Genomic DNA, 18,090 nt, shown 5'->3' on the forward strand with positions numbered 1-18,090 from the left:
TGCGACAGAATAGTGGGACAGAAAGGGAGAAGTGAAGAGAAAGCTACCACAGGTAACTGAAGAGGCTGACAAAAAAGGCAAAGCAAGTTAAAAAGACTGACTCAGACGCAGACAGACAGACAGACACAGACACACACACACACAGCTGCCGAGACACAGACACACACACACACACACAGCTGCCAACTTCAAAGCACACACGTGTCTATGGAGCTCTCGCCATATGCCTGAAATGACATGCCTGCATGTCTGAGTGGACAGTCATACCTTCTGCTCACCCTGCTCATTCTCAAAGCCCCTGAGTATCCTTACACAGTTCCTAATGCTTACAAAAATATACATAATATATTTCAGTTCACATTCATGCTATTTGCTAATAAATTGGTGATACTGACAGGATGCCATATTGATGCCATATGGTCAAAGCACTTACACACGACACTCATCTTTTTCCTCTCCAATGCTCTCTGAATCATATGCACTATTTTTCTATTCTCTGACGGGATGTTGTGTAAAGTCTTGTAAACCCATATTTAGGACCAAAAAGGACATAGACAACATTAAAATTAAATTAAAATATTCACTATTTCATGGAAAATATTAGCCTGACGAGCCATACCCACATCAAGATGTAGGGTCTGGAACTATTCATTGGCACTGCTCAATCCAAGAGGCGGGATAAACAGTTGTCTTTCAAATTTCCTCTGCACGCAATAGGATAGCGATACAACTCATGAGTCCCATGCATTTTCCCACCAGCGGAGCTAGTTGACTAGTTGATCAAACTTTTGCCAATTTAAAAAAAGCTTGACTCGAGTCGTGATTCAAAGTTTGCTGTTCGTCAGCAAGAGCATCCATCTTCTTTGTTTTCAAGTAGCAGGGAATTCACTTGGAACCGTCGCTGACTCTACAGTATACATGATGTGATTGGCCTGATAGAAGTTTAATTTTTCCAGCTCGCAAGCCAACGGAGAGTTGCTAGACTACCCTGGCGGCAAATTAAATTTGCTGCCACTAGGGCGCGTCTAGATTTCTAGGCTAGAAAAACATATGATCATTTTGAATTTCATGTCAGCAACATGTTTCAAAAAAAGTTGGGACAGGGAAAGTTTACCACTGTGCTGCTTCACCTCTTCATTTAACAAAATCATAGCTGTCATAGATGTTGGGTTTCAAATTGAGGACCAAAACAAGTTGGAAAGGTTGGATGCTTGGATAGGCCCTTTACTCTTTAGCCCAGATGAGTCCATTATTTCCAAAAAGAATGGCACATTTTGATTGGTCTAACCACAGGACCTTTTTCCATGTTACCTCTATTTTAAACAAGCTCAAGACAGTAGCATTTTCTGTATCATGTCTCAATACAATTTTGGCTGTTACAATTTTGGCTGCAGTCTTTGAATTGAGTATCAAACTACACACATAGACAATGGTTATCAAAGGGTTTCCTGAGCCCATACAATGACAGGTCTGGAAACAGGTCTGGTGTTGATGCAGTGCCATCTGAGGTCCAAAAGACCATGGCCATCCAATGTGTTTTTCAGCTCTTTCCCTTGTTTGCAAAGATTTCTCTGGATTCTCTGAATGTTTTAATAATAGTATGTCCTGTAGATGATGAACTCCCCAAATACTTCTCAATTACATGTTAAGAAGCATTCAAATTATATTGTTTCATCATGGCACACAGGTTTACACAGAGTGATGAATACCCCTAGACCCTGCCTCTGTGGGATGCTCTTTTTTAATACCCAATTGTGTTGCCAGTTACCTTAATTAGTTGTGAACCATTCCTCCTTTTGTTTTTTTATCATTACACAACTTTTCCAGCATTTTGTTATCCCCGACCCGTCCCAACTTTTTTTGAAACATGTTGCTGGTATCAAATTCAAAATGAACATATTTTCCATGAAATAGTCAAATTAGTCATTTTGAACATTCAATATGTTGTCTGTGTCCTATTTACAACTAAATATAAGTTTAACAGATTTGCACATTATTACATTCTGTTTTAATTCACATTTACACAACGTCCCAACTTTTTCTGATTAGGGATTGTACTATACACACACACATACTCTCTGTCTAACAGCACCAACCCCCACAATTCCCCCCACAAAAAAAGAATGAGCTATTTAGTAACAATTCCTGATTTGATGTGGGAGTAGAGATGCTTCTCAGAAATCTACAAGTCAAACTAGGTTTGTTGAGCATCCACTTTTTTCCCAAATAGTTCCTCCAGAATATGTGCTTCTCTCTCTCAGCCTGTTTCACTTGTAAACATGTGATTCACTGCAAAGTCAAATAGATGAGGTCATATGATTTGCCCGCGACAGCTCAGGAGGACAAGTTTTGACCTGTAGTTGTGTGTGGGTGTGGGTCTGTTTCTGTGTGTCAGTTCTTCATTATCATTACCTCGACTGACCTCGAAAGGGAAGAACTCAGTCTTGCGATTGGGTAAGTACAGAGCCTCCATCCAGGGACTTAACAGGAAAAGGTTTATAGAGGAGGATGTCTGTGTCAGCAGCAGACACCAACTTTCCCTTATGCTTTCAACTGAGTGTGCACTTATGTTGCCTTTGTGACTTTGATTTGATGCAGCTTTATTATTCTACGCTATTTATTGCGCAATGCAATTCCCTAAAACTCAAAAGAAACTCCAGCTGATGGTTTTGATCAAAACAGTAATTTGCCATTTGTAGCCTACACGCACAGACAGCAAGGTAACCTACATTGGAAATTTTGTGCAAAGCTTAAAACTTCAACATTTAGTGATAAAGTGAATAATACATAGAGAGAAAAGTCCATTTAACATTTGAGAATATGTGTTGGTTCAAGTGACATAGGCTACATAGGCTTATTTGTCTGACTGTGGCTGGATAAAAACTATTTAAAGCGTGCTATGTGTGTACTGATGCTGTCCGGTCTGGAGTGTGTGAGGTTGTAGGCTATGTTGAGTGTTTAATATAGAGCCTAATGTAAGCTACCCTATGATCTGCTTAATGTTCGCTGCAGTTTACAGCACGGTCCTGTGCCCGAAATTAGGATACTGTGTTGCGCACTACAGTGTCCAAACTCGTTTATTCATTTAGTGAAAATGTGGAATGTCATGTGATACAACGTGCCAGATGACCTCTTGATGATGGTGTGGCTCCCAGCAAAAAGGGTCATTGTCAGTGCTTGGAAAGGAGGTGGTGTAGCCTACTATCTAATTTCTCACATGCAATGAGTAAAAGGTAAAAGCAATCTCAACACTGTCGTGGTGCTGAGTTTTGGTTGCAGTTGAGCTGAGGTCTGTGAAGTAGCAAGGCTGCTCACTCCAAAGTTGGCAAAACCGAAGGTTCACGTTCAGTTCGCATTCGGTTCGCATACGTTTACGGACAGCAACATTTAAGCGCAGACTCCTAACGGAATCGTAGCTTAGATGTTCCTCACAGATGTTTAAACGATCTGTTTTGACGTATTTTACATATCACTGTGGCCAACAACCTCATAAAGGAGAAAATTTATTTATTTTTCAGTTGCATGGGTCTGTTAGCCTATTGCGCGTTAAACCGCCGACAATCCATTGTGTTTTGTTACGGCATGTTTTAGACAAAGTAGGCTACATTCGAGTTTCATGCAGGCCGAATGAACTTACTGTACAGCTCCGTAAGTTGTTTTTCCCCCAAAACCTCATCGTCCTCAGAGGCACGAGCAGAGCTGTTCAGCAGCACAATACAAAGAGCGAAAAGCGCCCCGTCTGTACAAACATTGCGACGTGAAAAGTATTTTTGCATATCCACAACTGAGAATGATAGACACGGAAGCGAGGTAGCGCATTTCGCGTCTCGGCAAACTCTGGCGTATGGATGTTTTTCACCAGCTACTTTACGCCGAGTTTTTCGGTTTTCCCTACGTCACGTCGCTCTCAGCGGGGCAGTGAAAGTGGAGTAGGCCTACTTGTCCCTCAGACAGACAGAGAGTGGACTGGGCGGGCTCGTCTGGTCCTGCTGCTAAACCGGCATTCAAATAAATGCTCAAAAGTACCAAACCTTGGGCCCAAGTTCGGCAGAAATATAGCCTATGTAGCGGGAAGAGCGTCAAGGCGGTTACTCTGAAATGGGCGAGACCTCTCCGGTGAAGTGAGATTTAATAAACCAATTACATGCAACCAGTGTTAAATTCTAATCTAAATATCTATATTGTATTAATTAACGTCGGCCCACTTCACTTCGCGCATGCACTGTCGCAAAATATACGCTTTCAAACTCCAACCTCTTTGAGGAGTTAACAGAAGTACATGTAGGCATACGCGTTATGGTAAACCTTCGAATGTGGAATGAAAAATGAAAGCAGTTTAGAAATAATAATAATAATAAAAACACACGTCGTGGGAGTTATTTGATCCAGCCAAGTTCACATTTATTTTAATAATTATCCTCATTTTATCACACAGATCAAAAAATTCAAGGCTCAGCCTCAATTAAAAAAAAAAAAACCAACAACAACAAGGCCAAATGTGTTTCAGCCAACATTTCCAGAAAACCCTAAACATACAGAAAGTTAAAATAATTAAATCATGGTCATATTGTTAAAGCACACAAATATCCCCTAAACACTAAAAACAAATTCAGTGCCCAGTCAAGCAGAAGAATCAGTGGCAAAACCAAGTAGTTGTACTTTTTCAGTAGTAACATAAGTCTGTAATGTCATGGTAGTTCAAAAATGTAAAAATCCCTGAATACACCAAACATCTGATTCAGAAAATAAGGTGAATCTTTATGAGAATTCTCTAAAAATCATTATCTCCCTTTCTTTCTTTATCACACACACACACACACACACACACACACAAACAAAAAGTCAGCAGTGCAGTCAGCAGCTAGAGTGCGTTTCATCTGTAGTCTTTCAATCTGGACTCAGTAGTTTGATAGACCAATGTCCACTTTTTGCCTCCCATTGTTTTTGTATGTCACATTTTTGAAGGTTGACGTAGAACTCCTGAAGAGTGGATTTGTTCCCTTGAAGAAAAATGAAAAGAAAAGGGAAAAAAAAAAAAAAAAATGGACTTTATTTTTAACAGAAGAAACATACATTCATCTGTGTCCACTGTTTACTTTAAATGGACATGACTTACACAGAAATCTATTATAATGTGCTGCTTTTTGCAAATAATATGAGCAACATACACTAAAGACACCAGTTTTACCATGTCACTTCAGTGTTGCCATCCTGTTATTGTAGGTGCTGTGGGTAAACATACCGACTGCCATTTGGCCTTTGCTCTCTCTGCCTCAAACTTAGCCACCTCCTTGCGGTCGTGGACAGACACCAGCAGCTTCCAGACCCCCAGCAAGATGATTCCGATGGTGAGAACTGATAGGGACACACCCAGCACGATCATCGCAATGTCCGGAGGCTCAGGGCAATCTGGACAACAAGGATGATTTAATTATATTTTTGTTTTAGTCTTTAGAGAAAACTGAAGGAAGCTGAGTGACAGGGGACACTCTGGAAGGTTCTGTAGTGAATGCTTTTTATCATGGTCTACCAATCAGAACTATCATGGCCTCCTCTGTAAATACAAGTCTTTCTGTGGTACTGTACCAACCATCATAGACATACAGGATAGAGATTTAAGAAGCAGATATTTTAGGTGGGCAGCCATGGCCCACTGGTTAGCACTCTGGACTTGTAACCGGAGGGTTGCCGGTTCGAGCCCCGACCAGTGGGCCGTGGCTGAAGTGCCCTTGAGCAAGGCACCTAACCCCTCACTGCTCCTCGAGCGCCGAGCGTCGCTGTTGAAGCAGGCAGCTCACTGCGCCGGGATTAGTGTGTGCTTCTGTTCACTGTATGCTGTTTGTTTCACTAATTCACCAATTGGGTTAAATGCAGAGACCAAATTTCCCTCACGGGATCAAAAAAGTATATATACTTATACTAGGTGTTTTGTTTGTTGTGCAATGACAGGATGTGACTACAATGTAGTGTCTTTAACATATCAGCAGTGTTGGGAAGGTTACTTTTAACATGTATTCTACTACAGATTACTGAATACATGCCCTAAAATGTATTTTGTAATGTAGTCCGATAGATTACTAAAAGTGAGTAATGTATTTTGAATGCTTTGGATTACATGAACGTTGTATTATATTTTTATTAGCAGTGGATGAAACTGTTATGTGAGGGTATGTGAAGTTATAAGACTCATAGAGTCAACAACATTCCATGATCTGCTTTACAGTGAGGATGGATTGATTTAATATACAGTATAAGCTACAGTATGTGCTATGAAACAGTGTCAAAGAAGAATGGGATGTTTTGAGAGATGTTTTCTGCACATAGGCTAAAAGGCTACCACATACCAAACAAAGTATACCTTTTTTTGATGAACACAAGGGGAATTCCATGCCTTTTTGCAGAACACTGTCAAGAAATGAGAACCTACTGCCCTAAAACATGCTGGCTGGATATAGGCCTAATTGGCCTACAACAAAACACATTTTACATTCTACATTCCCTGAGAGGTTATTCATTTAGGCTAACAGTATAAACAGAGGGAAATAGAAAGAAGCCACCTGATAGATACAGTACATATAGGCTACATGGAGTGGTTAAAAGAATATTTGAATTTGAGTTTGAAAAGGCATGGCGTACATGTTATTATGATTTAAAGTGTAATCCATTAAATGTATCAGTGTATTGGTGGTGGTACAGAACTGTATTCTGAATACCACCCACTTAAATTTAAATACAGTTACTCATATTGTGTATTTTAAAGACGTTATCCGGAATACATGTATTCCGTTACTTCCCGACACTGCATATCAGCACTTCTGTAGTGGGACAGTTATTTAAGTGGAATTTTACAGAACATTATTACAATGTAATCATTTAAATTCAATCCAAACCAACCTAAACTGGCTTTCCAAAATACTGGAAAGACAAATGGAACCTAAGTAGGTAACAGAGACTTTTACTATTTCATTATGGTAAACCTTTATGTTATTGTCATCTTTTTCCTTTACGTTCAGCAAGATGCTGAAGAAAGTCTTATCCAGGTGTGTGTTGAAGCCACCGTGTCAAGTGAAGGACACATACCTGCCTCCATACACACCACTACCTCCCTGAGGTCAAAGAGTTTAGCGCATTGCTTTCAGTGCAGCTAAAACGGGGAAAAGAATATAAGTTTCCCTCAACAACGCCATTGTGCTCTAATAAGATCTGGCAGTGGAAGAGACCAATGAAATGTGCGTCTGGTAAAGCAGTGAGCTTTGGTGCTGCGTGACTGAGCAATGCTGGTGGTGTGTGTGTGGTGGTGGGGGGGCTGGGGGGTCCTTACCATAATGTTTGAGGTTGTAGATGGTGAGGCCATGGTCCGCTTCAACTAGGCTGAACGATATGAAGCACTCGCTGGTGGTCTGAAGGGAACAGGGCACGGACTGACTCTCATCAAAGTCTGACAGAAGAACACACAGATTGTCAGAGAGAAAGAGGGTGTGTGTGAGTGTGTGTATGTGGACCTACGTAATAAGTAGAACAAATCCCTCTTTGAGACACCAGTGTGGGATTGCATTTACAACCCCAAAACAGAAAAAGTTGTGACGTGTAAAATGTGAATAAAAACAGAATGTAATAATCTGCAAATCTCTTAAACTCATATTTAGTTGCAAAAAGGACACAGACAACATATCAAATGTTGAAAATTACAAATTTGACTATTTCATGGAAAATATATGTTAATTTTAAATTTGATACCAACAACATGTTTCAAAAAAAGTTGGGATGGGGTAACAAAATGCTGGAAAAGTTGTGTAATGATAAAGAAAACAAAATGAAGAATGTTTCTCAACTAATAAGGGTAACTGGCAACACAATTGGGTATGAAAAAGAGTGTCCCAGAGAGGCAGGGTCTCTTAGAAGTAAAGATGTAGAGGTATTCATCACTCTGTGTAAACCTGTGTGCACAAATGATGAAACAATGTTTCTTAAGATGAAATTGTGAAGTATGTGGGGAGTTCATCATCTACAGGACATAATATTATTAAAACATTTAGAGAATCCAGAGAAATCTTTGCAAACAGGGGAAATAGCTGAAAAACAAATTGGATGGCTGTGGTCTTTTTGGACCTCAGATGGCATTGCACCAACACCAGACCTGTCTCCAGACCTGTCATTGTATGGGCTCAGGAAAACCTCTAATAACCATTGTCTATGTGCACAGTTTGATACTCAATTCAAAAACTGCAGCCAAAATGTAACAGTTAAAATTGTATTGAGACATGATACAGAAAATACCACCCTCTTATCTGGGCCTGAGCTTGTTTAAAATGGACTGAGGTAACATGGAAAAAAGGTCCTGTGGTTAGACCAATCAAAGTTTGCCATTCTTTTTGGAAATCATGGACTCATCTGGGCTAAAGAGGAGAGGGCCTATCCAAGTATCCAACCTATCCAACTTGTTTTAGTGCTCAGTTCGAAACCCAACATCTATGACGGTTTGGAGGAGCATTAATGCTTACAGCATGGGCATCTTGCACATTTGGCAAAGCACAATCAATTCTGAATGATGTATACAGGTTTTGAGCAACATATACTGCCATCCAGGCAATGTCTTTTTCAGGGACGACCTTGAATATTTCAGGAAAACAATGCCAAAATGAATTCTGCACATATTTAAATAGTATTTCTCCATAGAGGAAGAGTCCAGGTGCTAATATGGCCTGTCTGCAGTCCAGATTTGTCAAATTACGTGCATAATGGAATGAAAAGCATGACTAAGAAAACCCCATACTGTTGAGCAACTGGAATCCTATATCGGGGAGTAACATTTCATTATCAAAACTGTAGCAAATGGTCTCCTCAGTTCCTAAACATTTACAGAATTGTGTTAAATGAAGAGGTGAAGCAGCACAGTGGTAAACATGCTCCCGTCCCAACTTTTTTTGAAACATGTTGCTGGCATCAAATACAAAATTAACATATACTTTCCATGAAATAGTCCAAATTTTTCATTTTCAACATTCGATATGTTGTCTATGTCCTTTTTGCTGCTAAATATAGGTTTACGAGACTTGTATATTATGACATGTTTGTATATTATGATCTGTTTTTATTTGCATTTTACACAATGTCCCAACTTTTTCTGTTTTGGGGTTGTACATTTATATTAATTATTTTAGCAGATGCTTTTGTCCAAAGCAATCTACAAAATGAGGATTAACATTCAAGTTACATTACGAAGGAGACCTTAGGCAACAATAAATACTACTACAATAAATACTACGGTGACACTATGTAATAACTGTGCCTGTTAAGGTGTCCACAATTTGGCAACCTTGACAGGGACAACAAGGAGGAGGACATCCCCCTCTTATTTTTTGATGCGTAAAAACGAAATTCAAATAAACATTTTTTAAACAATAATGGGGTGCTTTCAGATTATTTAGTTTGTGGTAGAATTATTGTATAAAAGCAATACAGCACTTGTGATCATGGTAATGGACATTCCCATGATTCCCATGGCCGAACAACACCGTGGGAATACCCATGACCAACCCCACTCTCACTCATGCTATGTTGCTTAAATATAAGCCTGCATGCAATATACAGTGCAGTGTGTCTTAATGTGCTTTTTGGTTGTTATTTCCTGCACATGCAAAAATGTTGCATTTATAGTATTTTGCATTGTAATTGTACATTGCATTGTGATTGTAAAAACAATCCATGTTTTTGTATTTCTATGGCAGCATTTCCATAGGTGTCTCCTTCCCCCCATTTATCAACTGTGACATTTTGGTGTCAGTTTGATTTATTGCCTTTGTGTGAAGTCAATACAGTTGATCAAATTACTAAACTACAGTAGTGTTTCTACAACAAAAGGCATCACCAAACTATATAATTTCTTTAAAGGAAGAAGGAGCCATGCAAACTGATATCACCCCTCTCCCTCCACCTTTCGTCCTTCTCTCACCCTCTACTTCTGTCTCTTTCCCTTTCTCAGTTTCTCTGAGTGAGACAGTGATGGCCATTTCAGAGTTCAGTCTCCTAGCTCAATGTCGCCACCATTGTGTCTCCCCTGATGGGCCGCCATGGGGTAGTGAGAAGCGACAGCAGTACACAGCACTGATCCCAGCCAAAGCTCGCCATCAGATACACGTCTCTGCTTGTGCCCATGTGAGTGCTGCACCACAAAGGATCTCGCTGTGAAAAGGGCTCCTGAAGGAGCAGCACTCGTGTTCAATGGGCCCTAACAAAAGCCCCAGCTACACGACAAGGTAAATAGCATGTCTTCTTTTGTGGAGTGGCGCTCCAGATAATCTGGCTCTTGTTGGGGAATGGCGGAGTGTGGAGGGGGGGGGGGGGGGAGGTGAGAGGAGCGCTCTCAAGCTAATGAGAGTCTGTGTGGTCCTGACTTTGTCATGAATAAGACCAGCTCAGGCTATACAGCACTACTGAATGAACGTTATCAAATAGTGCTGCTCTTGCAGGCCCTAAGCCACTCCAAAGTGACTATGAAGTAAACAAGAACAGTACAACAACTAGATGTACCGCATAGCGGTACAAAATATGACCGCCGCTCAGTCCTGTACATCCGTTCCGCGAAAATAAATCACACTTCAATTTGTCTCCATATTTTACTCCATCCCCACTCTTGAAACTTTTGTGTATGCTTGTTTGGCATGCCTGAGTGTGTGTGTGGGCTGCACAGAAAGTACCCTACTGGTGCTGAAAAGGTGAATAGATTGTAGAATAGCCAAAGAAGATGTAGAATTGTTATAAAACCTTTAAAATCTCTAAACAATCACAAGTAGGGCAGTTCATCACAGTTCATCCATTGCAACTGGATTGATGAAAGGTCACTTACACCTGTAGGCTACATTGTATTTGGGAAAAGCAAAGGTATCAGCATAATGTTATTTATTTATTTATTTTTTATGTATTTATAAACAAAAACATCTCTGTCAGTTCCATGCCGTTTTCAACAGCTATCAAAAAACAAAGGTCATTTTGGATGGATGGATTTTTGTGAATGTTTCTTCTTCTACATAAGATTTTAGTCATCTTTAGTTCATGTAATACTTTTATTGTCAATGCACAAATTAAGTAACAGTAGTCTGAAACGTTATTGTTAATGCACAAATTAAGTAACAGTAGCCTAGTCTGAAAACGAAGTGCTGTTTTACATCTAACCAGTGGTGCAAATAACTGACATGTCCAAATGGGCCTTGATGAAATGCGTCGCTAGACTGTTCATACACATTTTAACGGGCCAACGTTGAAGAGCTTTTGTCCGTTATTGTTAGTGCAAATATAGGCTGATTCATGTTCCCTTGCATTGTTTAACTGAGGTCCATGGCTAGTCTGGCTTTCATCAGACCAAGCTCAATCTTTTAAGAAATCAAAAAATAAATAGCGGGCAGATCAGGCTGGGTTCACCCAGCCTAGTCCATAGGCACCCGATATTGTTTAATTTTCCGATTGAGATATACACTCTGGCTATTCTAAATGCAAAAAATGCATCAGGGAGTTATGACAAAACGGTAACTAACAAACTAGATCCTAATAGAAAGTTGTTAGCTTCCCTAAGCTACAGGTAGGATTATAAGGTAGGCCTATTGACAACATAAATTGTCAATAGGCTATGCTGGCTTACACAAATAAAATCTCCTTTGAAACCAATGGCTTACGCCTACAGTATCAAGCGGACTTAAACTGTCATATCGTGGCGAAAAGTTGTAATAACATTCACGCAGCTCCATGAGTCAAGGAGCGCAAATGAAGTAGCCACTTCTAAATGGGACCTACTACACAGTAGCTTAAGGTGTTTTGCTAAAACAGCCATAATGAAATGAAGGTGTCATTGTTTGATACTTCACACACACGCGCTTTTAATTTCACAGACTACAACTACCAAGCTGTAATCAAAGCACATCGATTCCCCTCACACCCCTGCACGCACTTAAAACAAAATAAACAGGCGCCTCAGTCTCACGCATGTATAGGCAAAACTGCATCAGACCGGTGTAACGTTGGTAAATCTTCCATTGCACAGAATGATTTTGTAGCACGTGCAATAAATGACAGTCGAAAGATACAAACAGTGCTGCTATACATTTGCTTGGTATAACCGCATTTATAGTTTTCTACAAATGCAATAAATCAAATGCCTCCATCACTCAACCAACGCTTAACGGTAACATTACCTAGGTCCTTATTGATATTACAAGATTAACGTTATTCTGCAGTAAAACCAAGCATGTCCGATAAACATCCTCAGATTTATTTCGCTTCAAGAAGAAATGGGAATTACACTTCATGTGAACATCGTCCCTATCCTTATTAGATGTTCGCTGCGGTAAATTACAGTCCTTGTATGAAGCGTCCATTGTTTTTCCAACCCCTTTAACTTCCAACAAAATTACGTCTCACTGCAACGATGCGCCATCTAGTGGACAAACGACTACTTCACCAAATACTGAAAATGCAGCCATGATGATGATGATGATGAATATTTATTTTGGCTTTCTTTTAATCCTACTGATTTTCATTTTTACCGGGGAATCACAAATGAGTGATTATGAGCCAGGTTTATGTGGGCCCTTGAGACCAACATACCATAAAAGATTCACAGAGAACTGTGTCTGCCCCCACCCTCCTTTCGGGGTCCAGTCCAGCGGGGGGCTGCAGATGAAAACGAAAAAATGACGGTTCCATGCTATCCATATGGGGGTACATGCTCACCAAGTTTGTGTACCCCGGTCTTTCAGTGTCCCGAATCCTTGTTGGTGTACGCCACTAAATGTACACATAAATTATTTTATTGTAAGGCCCCCCATGAACGAAAGTACACAAAACTTGGCATGCATTCAGAGGGTGTCATAATGATCCTACACTTTTAATTTTGTGCAGTTTTGACCTTGTCAGCCAGAGATATTGAGATGAAAACACCTAATTTTATGCTTTTTAATTTTTAACTAGGTGGCGCTATACATGAAATAAGTGGTAATGGGATGGGTTGACATGACCCTTAAGACCAACATACAAAAAAAGGTGGACCTCCTAGGCCCTACGGTTCTCGAGATATTCACAGAAAACTGTCTCCGGCCACCTACAGGCCAGTTGGTGTATAGTAACATAAATTAATTTATTGTGTGGCCCCCATGAACGGAATTCCACAAAACTTGGCGTGCATACAGAGGGTGTCATAATGATCCTACACTTCCAATTTTGTGCAGTTTTGACTATGTTAGGTCACAGATACCTTCAATTACACCACCTCATTTTTTACTTTTTTGTGTTTAACTAGGTGGCGCTATACATGAAATGAGTGGTTATGGAATGCGTTGACATGGCCCCTTGAGATCAACATACAAAAAAATAATGGTCCTCCTAAACCTTACGGTTCTCGAGATATTCACAGAAAACTGTGTCTGCCCTACCCTCCTTTCGGGGGTGCAGTCCAGCGTGGGGCTACAGATCAAAACGAAAAACGATGGTTCCATGCTATCCATATGGGGTTACATGCCCACCAAGTTTTGTCTACCCGGTCTTTCAGTGTCCCGGAATCATTGACGGAAATTTGGACATGAAAAAAAAAAAAAAAAAAAAAAAAAAAAAAAAAAAAAAAAAAAAAAAAAAAAAATAAAAAACTGACTAAACCTATATGACCGTAATAATGAGGGACTGAACAAGATACTTTGTTATACGAGAGTGTTACCACACCTTGTTTGTGATTACAAGACACAATAATGCGCCAAATGAATCAGGGAAAAATATAAAGAGGCTGAGAGTGAAGGCCTGAAGTCTCAGAAAGCAACCCACAAAAATTTTTATTTTGTCTTTTAGATTACATCTTAAATCCTCCAGAGAAGGCTACACACCACACATCACTGAATTAGACATTAGAGAGAGATTAAGTTGAAAGAATGACCGGTCATTGAAGAAAGACTTTTAAACAGACTCACCTGTGGAATTGCTGATAAAGGTGAGAGGAGAACTGCAAGCATGAAGACATCTTTCTCTCTCAGCAGAGTCATCTTGCTGAATGTGACACTCAACACAAGACCTGTGAGGAATCACACACACACACACATACACAAGCAGTCAGTCACCTCTTTAAAGAACACTCCCCTTGAGAAAGGGCCTTTCATTGTGCATCTCTGAATGCAAGAAAAAGGGTCCACTTTCAAGTCAAGGCACTCCCACAAGTCCTGGCCACTTGGAAGTGTTGTTCCCAGGGCTGCCCCGCTCTATCTCAGCATCTTGGCGCTGGATGAATGGAGGCGGCCACAGGGCCTCTGGAACCAGGGGGAAAGGGAATACTCTTGGACCCGTGTGATGTGTCTCAGTGTCTCTCCATCCCCCTCGAGGATCAGAGTGAACGCCGGTTGAACATACGAAGAAGAGGAGAAGAGGATATCCCTGCTCTTGGACCTAACGGTGGGAGTACATGGTGTAATGTGGCACACATCAAAAGAGACCATAGAGCTCTCAGGGTGACTTGGTGAGGAACACACTCCAGAGGCCTCGCTCTCCGATGGAAAAGGCTCTGTCAAACCAGTCTGTTAGTACTATTAATGTAACTGCATATAAATCAGTCCTTTAGGGAAATGCCTACCCTAAAGTTCATGATTTAGCAAGAGCAAAGACATGTATTTCCAGGGATCAGTGATAAGTAATGATCAGTTATTAAATAATCAAAGCCTACAAAGAGATTAATAAATACATCACTGGCAGCAAATAGGAGTACAGCACACTCATCCTCAAATAGGGCTCCGGAGTTGTTTAAGTGAAATTATTTTGAACACCACTAACAAACACAACCATTGTTATATTTCTGTTATTAAGGAAAAAGGATAAGTCAAACCGTGTTTGCTGTTTGTCAATATCTAGAAAACATTCAATATAAACATTTTTTATATACCTATACAGAAACTACTGTAATCCAAACTACGGAGCACTGTGGTTCTCATCCAAACTACAGAGCACTTTACTCTACACTTTATGTGGGTGAGTGTGTATGTAAGAGCGAGAGAGAGTGAGAGTGTATGTATTTGTGTGTGCATGTGTGTGTGGACAGTTGCCCAGGTGGGGTGTGTTACCTGATGGCGGAGCAGGAGTCTCCACAGGTCGGACATTTCTCACAGGTGTCTCCTGACGCTCCGGCCACAGAGCACACACAGCTCCCGCACACACACGCCCCCCTGCCACTGCACACGGCCCCGTCCGCCGACACACACGCCGCCATGCTGCTGCTGCAGTTACACGACTCTCCCATCCAGCCATGGGCACAGACACACTCTCCGCAGTCACACTCACCACGACCTGGGAAAGCAAAGGACATAATACACACACGCATACACACACATACACCCGACAAGCAAAGAAACACACACACACGCTCACAAATACATACATGCACACACACACACACAAACACACACACACACACACACACACACACACACACACACACACACACACACACACACACAATATGTGAATAAAAATATAAACTGCATGGAACTGTACCTAAACACACCATATGTTTCTCTCTCCCACTTTGTGTTTCTTTTCTTCTTTTCTCTTTAAGGTAAAAGTAAACCCATAACCAAGACAGGACAAGATGGTAGGAACATTCCAACTGCAGCAGTTGACCACATGTCTCATGTACCCCTCTTGAAGCTATGTGTGAGTGTAAACGCTAATTTGCTGTGTTATCATTTCATTAACATTCCACAGGGGGGAGTGGGTTGGTCTCAATTACATTCATTCCTCTTGTTTTCACAGGAGCAGAGAAATATTTTACCACCTCAGCAGGTCTGGGTTTAAATCAAAGACACTTTTACGTGCACATGTATCAAGGTGTGTGTGTGTGTGTGTGTGTGTGTGTGTGTGTGTGTGTGTGTGTGTGTGTGTGTGTGTGTTTTGTGTATTTTGTGTGGGTTTTATGCAGTACTTTTGTACTGTAAATTATACAGCATATTTTGTGTCACTATACAGTATTAACATGTGTATATAGGAATATTGCATGTATTATTTTCATATCACAACAACGTATACAATGTTCTGTGTCTTTGGCATATGGAATATATCAATGTGTTTTGTGAGTTTGTACAATAATGTGAATATTTGCATGTACACGCACGCATGCCACCATCACGATGATTACTGACCCCCACAGAGTTCTCCTCGAAAGCGGGGGCAGGAGAAGTCATCACAATTGCAGTAGGGGCCGTACACTCGGCCAAAGCTGGACGGGTAGCACACACACTCCCCACAGAAACACATGCCCTGACCACTGCACATCTCAGCCTCTTCATCCACTCTGCAAGGAAAGGAAAGTGCAAAAGGGGGGGGGTTGATGACAGTAATCAAAAATCAGTCAGAAATCCCCTCTAGAGGGTGAGGTAGTGAGAAAATGTTTACCACAAAAAGCTTGTTTAGCCAGATTTCCTTCTTGTAACTGGAGGACTCACCTGCAGTCACTGCTCTGGGCCTTTTCTTCTGTGCACTCACACCTGGGCCCCATGTAGCCAGGCTCACACACACAGGTGCCGCAGGTGAATGTGCCATGGCCGCAGTCGCTGCCGTTGGCTTGCGGGGTGCGCTGGCAGTCGCAGGTGCAGAGGGACTCCAGCTCCACCTCCAGGGCCTGCTGCATGCCCACTGGACGGATGTGGAAATGCCGTGGCCCCGGCAGACACTTGCCCAGCTGCAACGTCACGTTGAACGTCACCTGAGAGGGGAAATGAGGGGGAGGGGTATAAAGATGCTTAAAGATATAAAGATATCCCCAGTTCAATTTTACAATTCAGTTCAGTATTTATTTATATAGCGTTTAGTTCAGGTTAACATTTTGATGCATTTTTATATTAAATTCTTATTTATTATTATGTAAGCTATTTCTAGTTTACTTCAGGTTTTATTCTATTTATTTTTTTGGGAAGGGGGCTTTTGCCTTTATTTAGATAGGACAGTGAAGTGTGACAGGAAGTGGGAGAGAGAGATGGGGTAGGATCGGGAAATGACCACAGGTTGGATTCAACTTCAGGTGTCAGGTGTCTTGCTACGGGCACGAGTACGTGCAGTGCCAAGTTTAACATTGTTTGGATAAGAAATGCAAAATACATTGTTACATATATCAGTAAAAGAAGCACTAATTGGCTTTTGATTTCAAGACAACATAAAAATTACACAATAAACTGACACTTTGAGGCTACTTTGGACTAGAGATTTTGAATAAACAAACGACAATTCCGACAGTAAGGTCCCAAATTCAAACGAGCAATAGGCTAATGGTCCTGAATTTAAGAAAGTTTCAGAATGCAAATTATAGCAAATTTTATATGATGATCTTCTCTATCATGAAGTTATTCAATAGGCTTAACAATAAACATATAGCCCTAACTCAAAACAGCTGTTAGGCTTATGTCATTTTTATCTGTAAAAAAATGTCACATGCAGCCATGCCTAAATTCTGCTTACTGCACATTTATTATAGGCTAATGTATTATAATATAATATTTGATATTCATTATTGGATGCTTAGCTGCATGATGTTTTTCCTTATCATTCTATTTTTAAAGCAGGCTTTCCTGCAGGCATGTAATTGGGCTACGGGTTTTCTAGTGTTTGGGGCACTGCACTAGTATAAATTAAATTTCTTCCAATGTTTGCCATTGGGAAGGTTAAAAGAAAGAGGATAAATGCACACACACAGGGTAGGAATTTCACAGCGGCCACGACGGCCATGGCCGTCGTAGCCCCTTGCGTTGGCCGTGAGGCCCCTTTGAAAATCAGAGGTTTACAGGCCACGGTGGCCTTGGTGCCCCCTTCTTTCAATATTCTGCTTTGCGTCCTACTAATAGCGATTTTTATTTAGCCTGTGGCCTGTTAAAATAATCTTAGCATTCACAGCGCAAATTAATTTAGTAATTTACGCAGTGGAGAAAGTGGCAGCGCAAGAAAGAAAGTGCGTCCAAATTCACCCATTCTCAGTTGAACTACTCACGAAGTAGCCTTTTCATCACACAGACATCACACGTATCACATGAAAGAGCTTTTTCTCAGCTTGTAAACGATGTTAGCCGATAATTGCTGTGTTGA

The 18,090-nt window shown here is 40.8% G+C and overlaps 2 protein-coding genes and 2 long non-coding RNA genes across 10 annotated transcripts in view; 2 read left to right on the forward strand and 2 right to left on the reverse strand.

Annotated features, from left to right (window-relative positions):
- Positions 1-3,922, reverse strand: part of pla2r1 (phospholipase A2 receptor 1) — a 32,073-nt gene extending 28,151 nt beyond the window's left edge. For 2 of the 4 annotated variants that reach the window (XR_007192471.1, XM_048234547.1), the window contains exon 1: positions 3,638-3,922. Coding sequence is in view for 3 of the 4 variants with exons in the window: in XM_048234547.1 (XP_048090504.1) it covers positions 3,638-3,776 (139 nt within the window). In the remaining variant the exon portion in view is untranslated. The remainder of the gene's footprint in view (positions 1-3,637) is intronic. The other 2 variants (XM_048234545.1, XM_048234546.1) reach the window with 2 other exon arrangements.
- The window catches only part of itgb6 (integrin, beta 6), a 43,987-nt gene that overhangs the window by 9,897 nt on the left and 16,000 nt on the right, over positions 1-18,090 (reverse strand). For 3 of the 4 annotated variants that reach the window (XM_048234553.1, XM_048234555.1, XM_048234554.1), the window contains exons 11-17: positions 16,461-16,720; positions 16,158-16,309; positions 15,084-15,306; positions 13,947-14,047; positions 7,322-7,438; positions 5,243-5,409; positions 4,385-5,000 (exon numbers count right to left, since the gene is read on the reverse strand). In XM_048234553.1, coding sequence (XP_048090510.1) covers positions 4,899-5,000; positions 5,243-5,409; positions 7,322-7,438; positions 13,947-14,047; positions 15,084-15,306; positions 16,158-16,309; positions 16,461-16,720 — 1,122 coding nt within the window. In that variant the 3' untranslated portion in view covers positions 4,385-4,898. Of the gene's footprint in view, positions 1-4,384; positions 5,001-5,242; positions 5,410-7,321; positions 7,439-13,946; positions 14,048-15,083; positions 15,307-16,157; positions 16,310-16,460; positions 16,721-18,090 lie in introns of those variants that run through there. The other variant, XR_007192472.1, reaches the window with a different exon arrangement.
- LOC125288310 lies at positions 2,288-10,069 on the forward strand. Its single transcript, XR_007192474.1, has 3 exons — positions 2,288-2,454; positions 5,224-5,348; positions 9,983-10,069. It is a non-coding gene; the product is annotated as an uncharacterized LOC125288310 (long non-coding RNA).
- On the forward strand, positions 14,063-16,151 carry LOC125288309. The gene is made up of 4 exons (XR_007192473.1): positions 14,063-14,421; positions 14,914-14,991; positions 15,575-15,672; positions 15,772-16,151. It is a non-coding gene; the product is annotated as an uncharacterized LOC125288309 (long non-coding RNA).

The sequence above is a fragment of the Alosa alosa genome, chromosome 23, assembly GCF_017589495.1.
Source record: "Alosa alosa isolate M-15738 ecotype Scorff River chromosome 23, AALO_Geno_1.1, whole genome shotgun sequence".
Classification (NCBI taxonomy): domain Eukaryota; kingdom Metazoa; phylum Chordata; class Actinopteri; order Clupeiformes; family Clupeidae; genus Alosa; species Alosa alosa.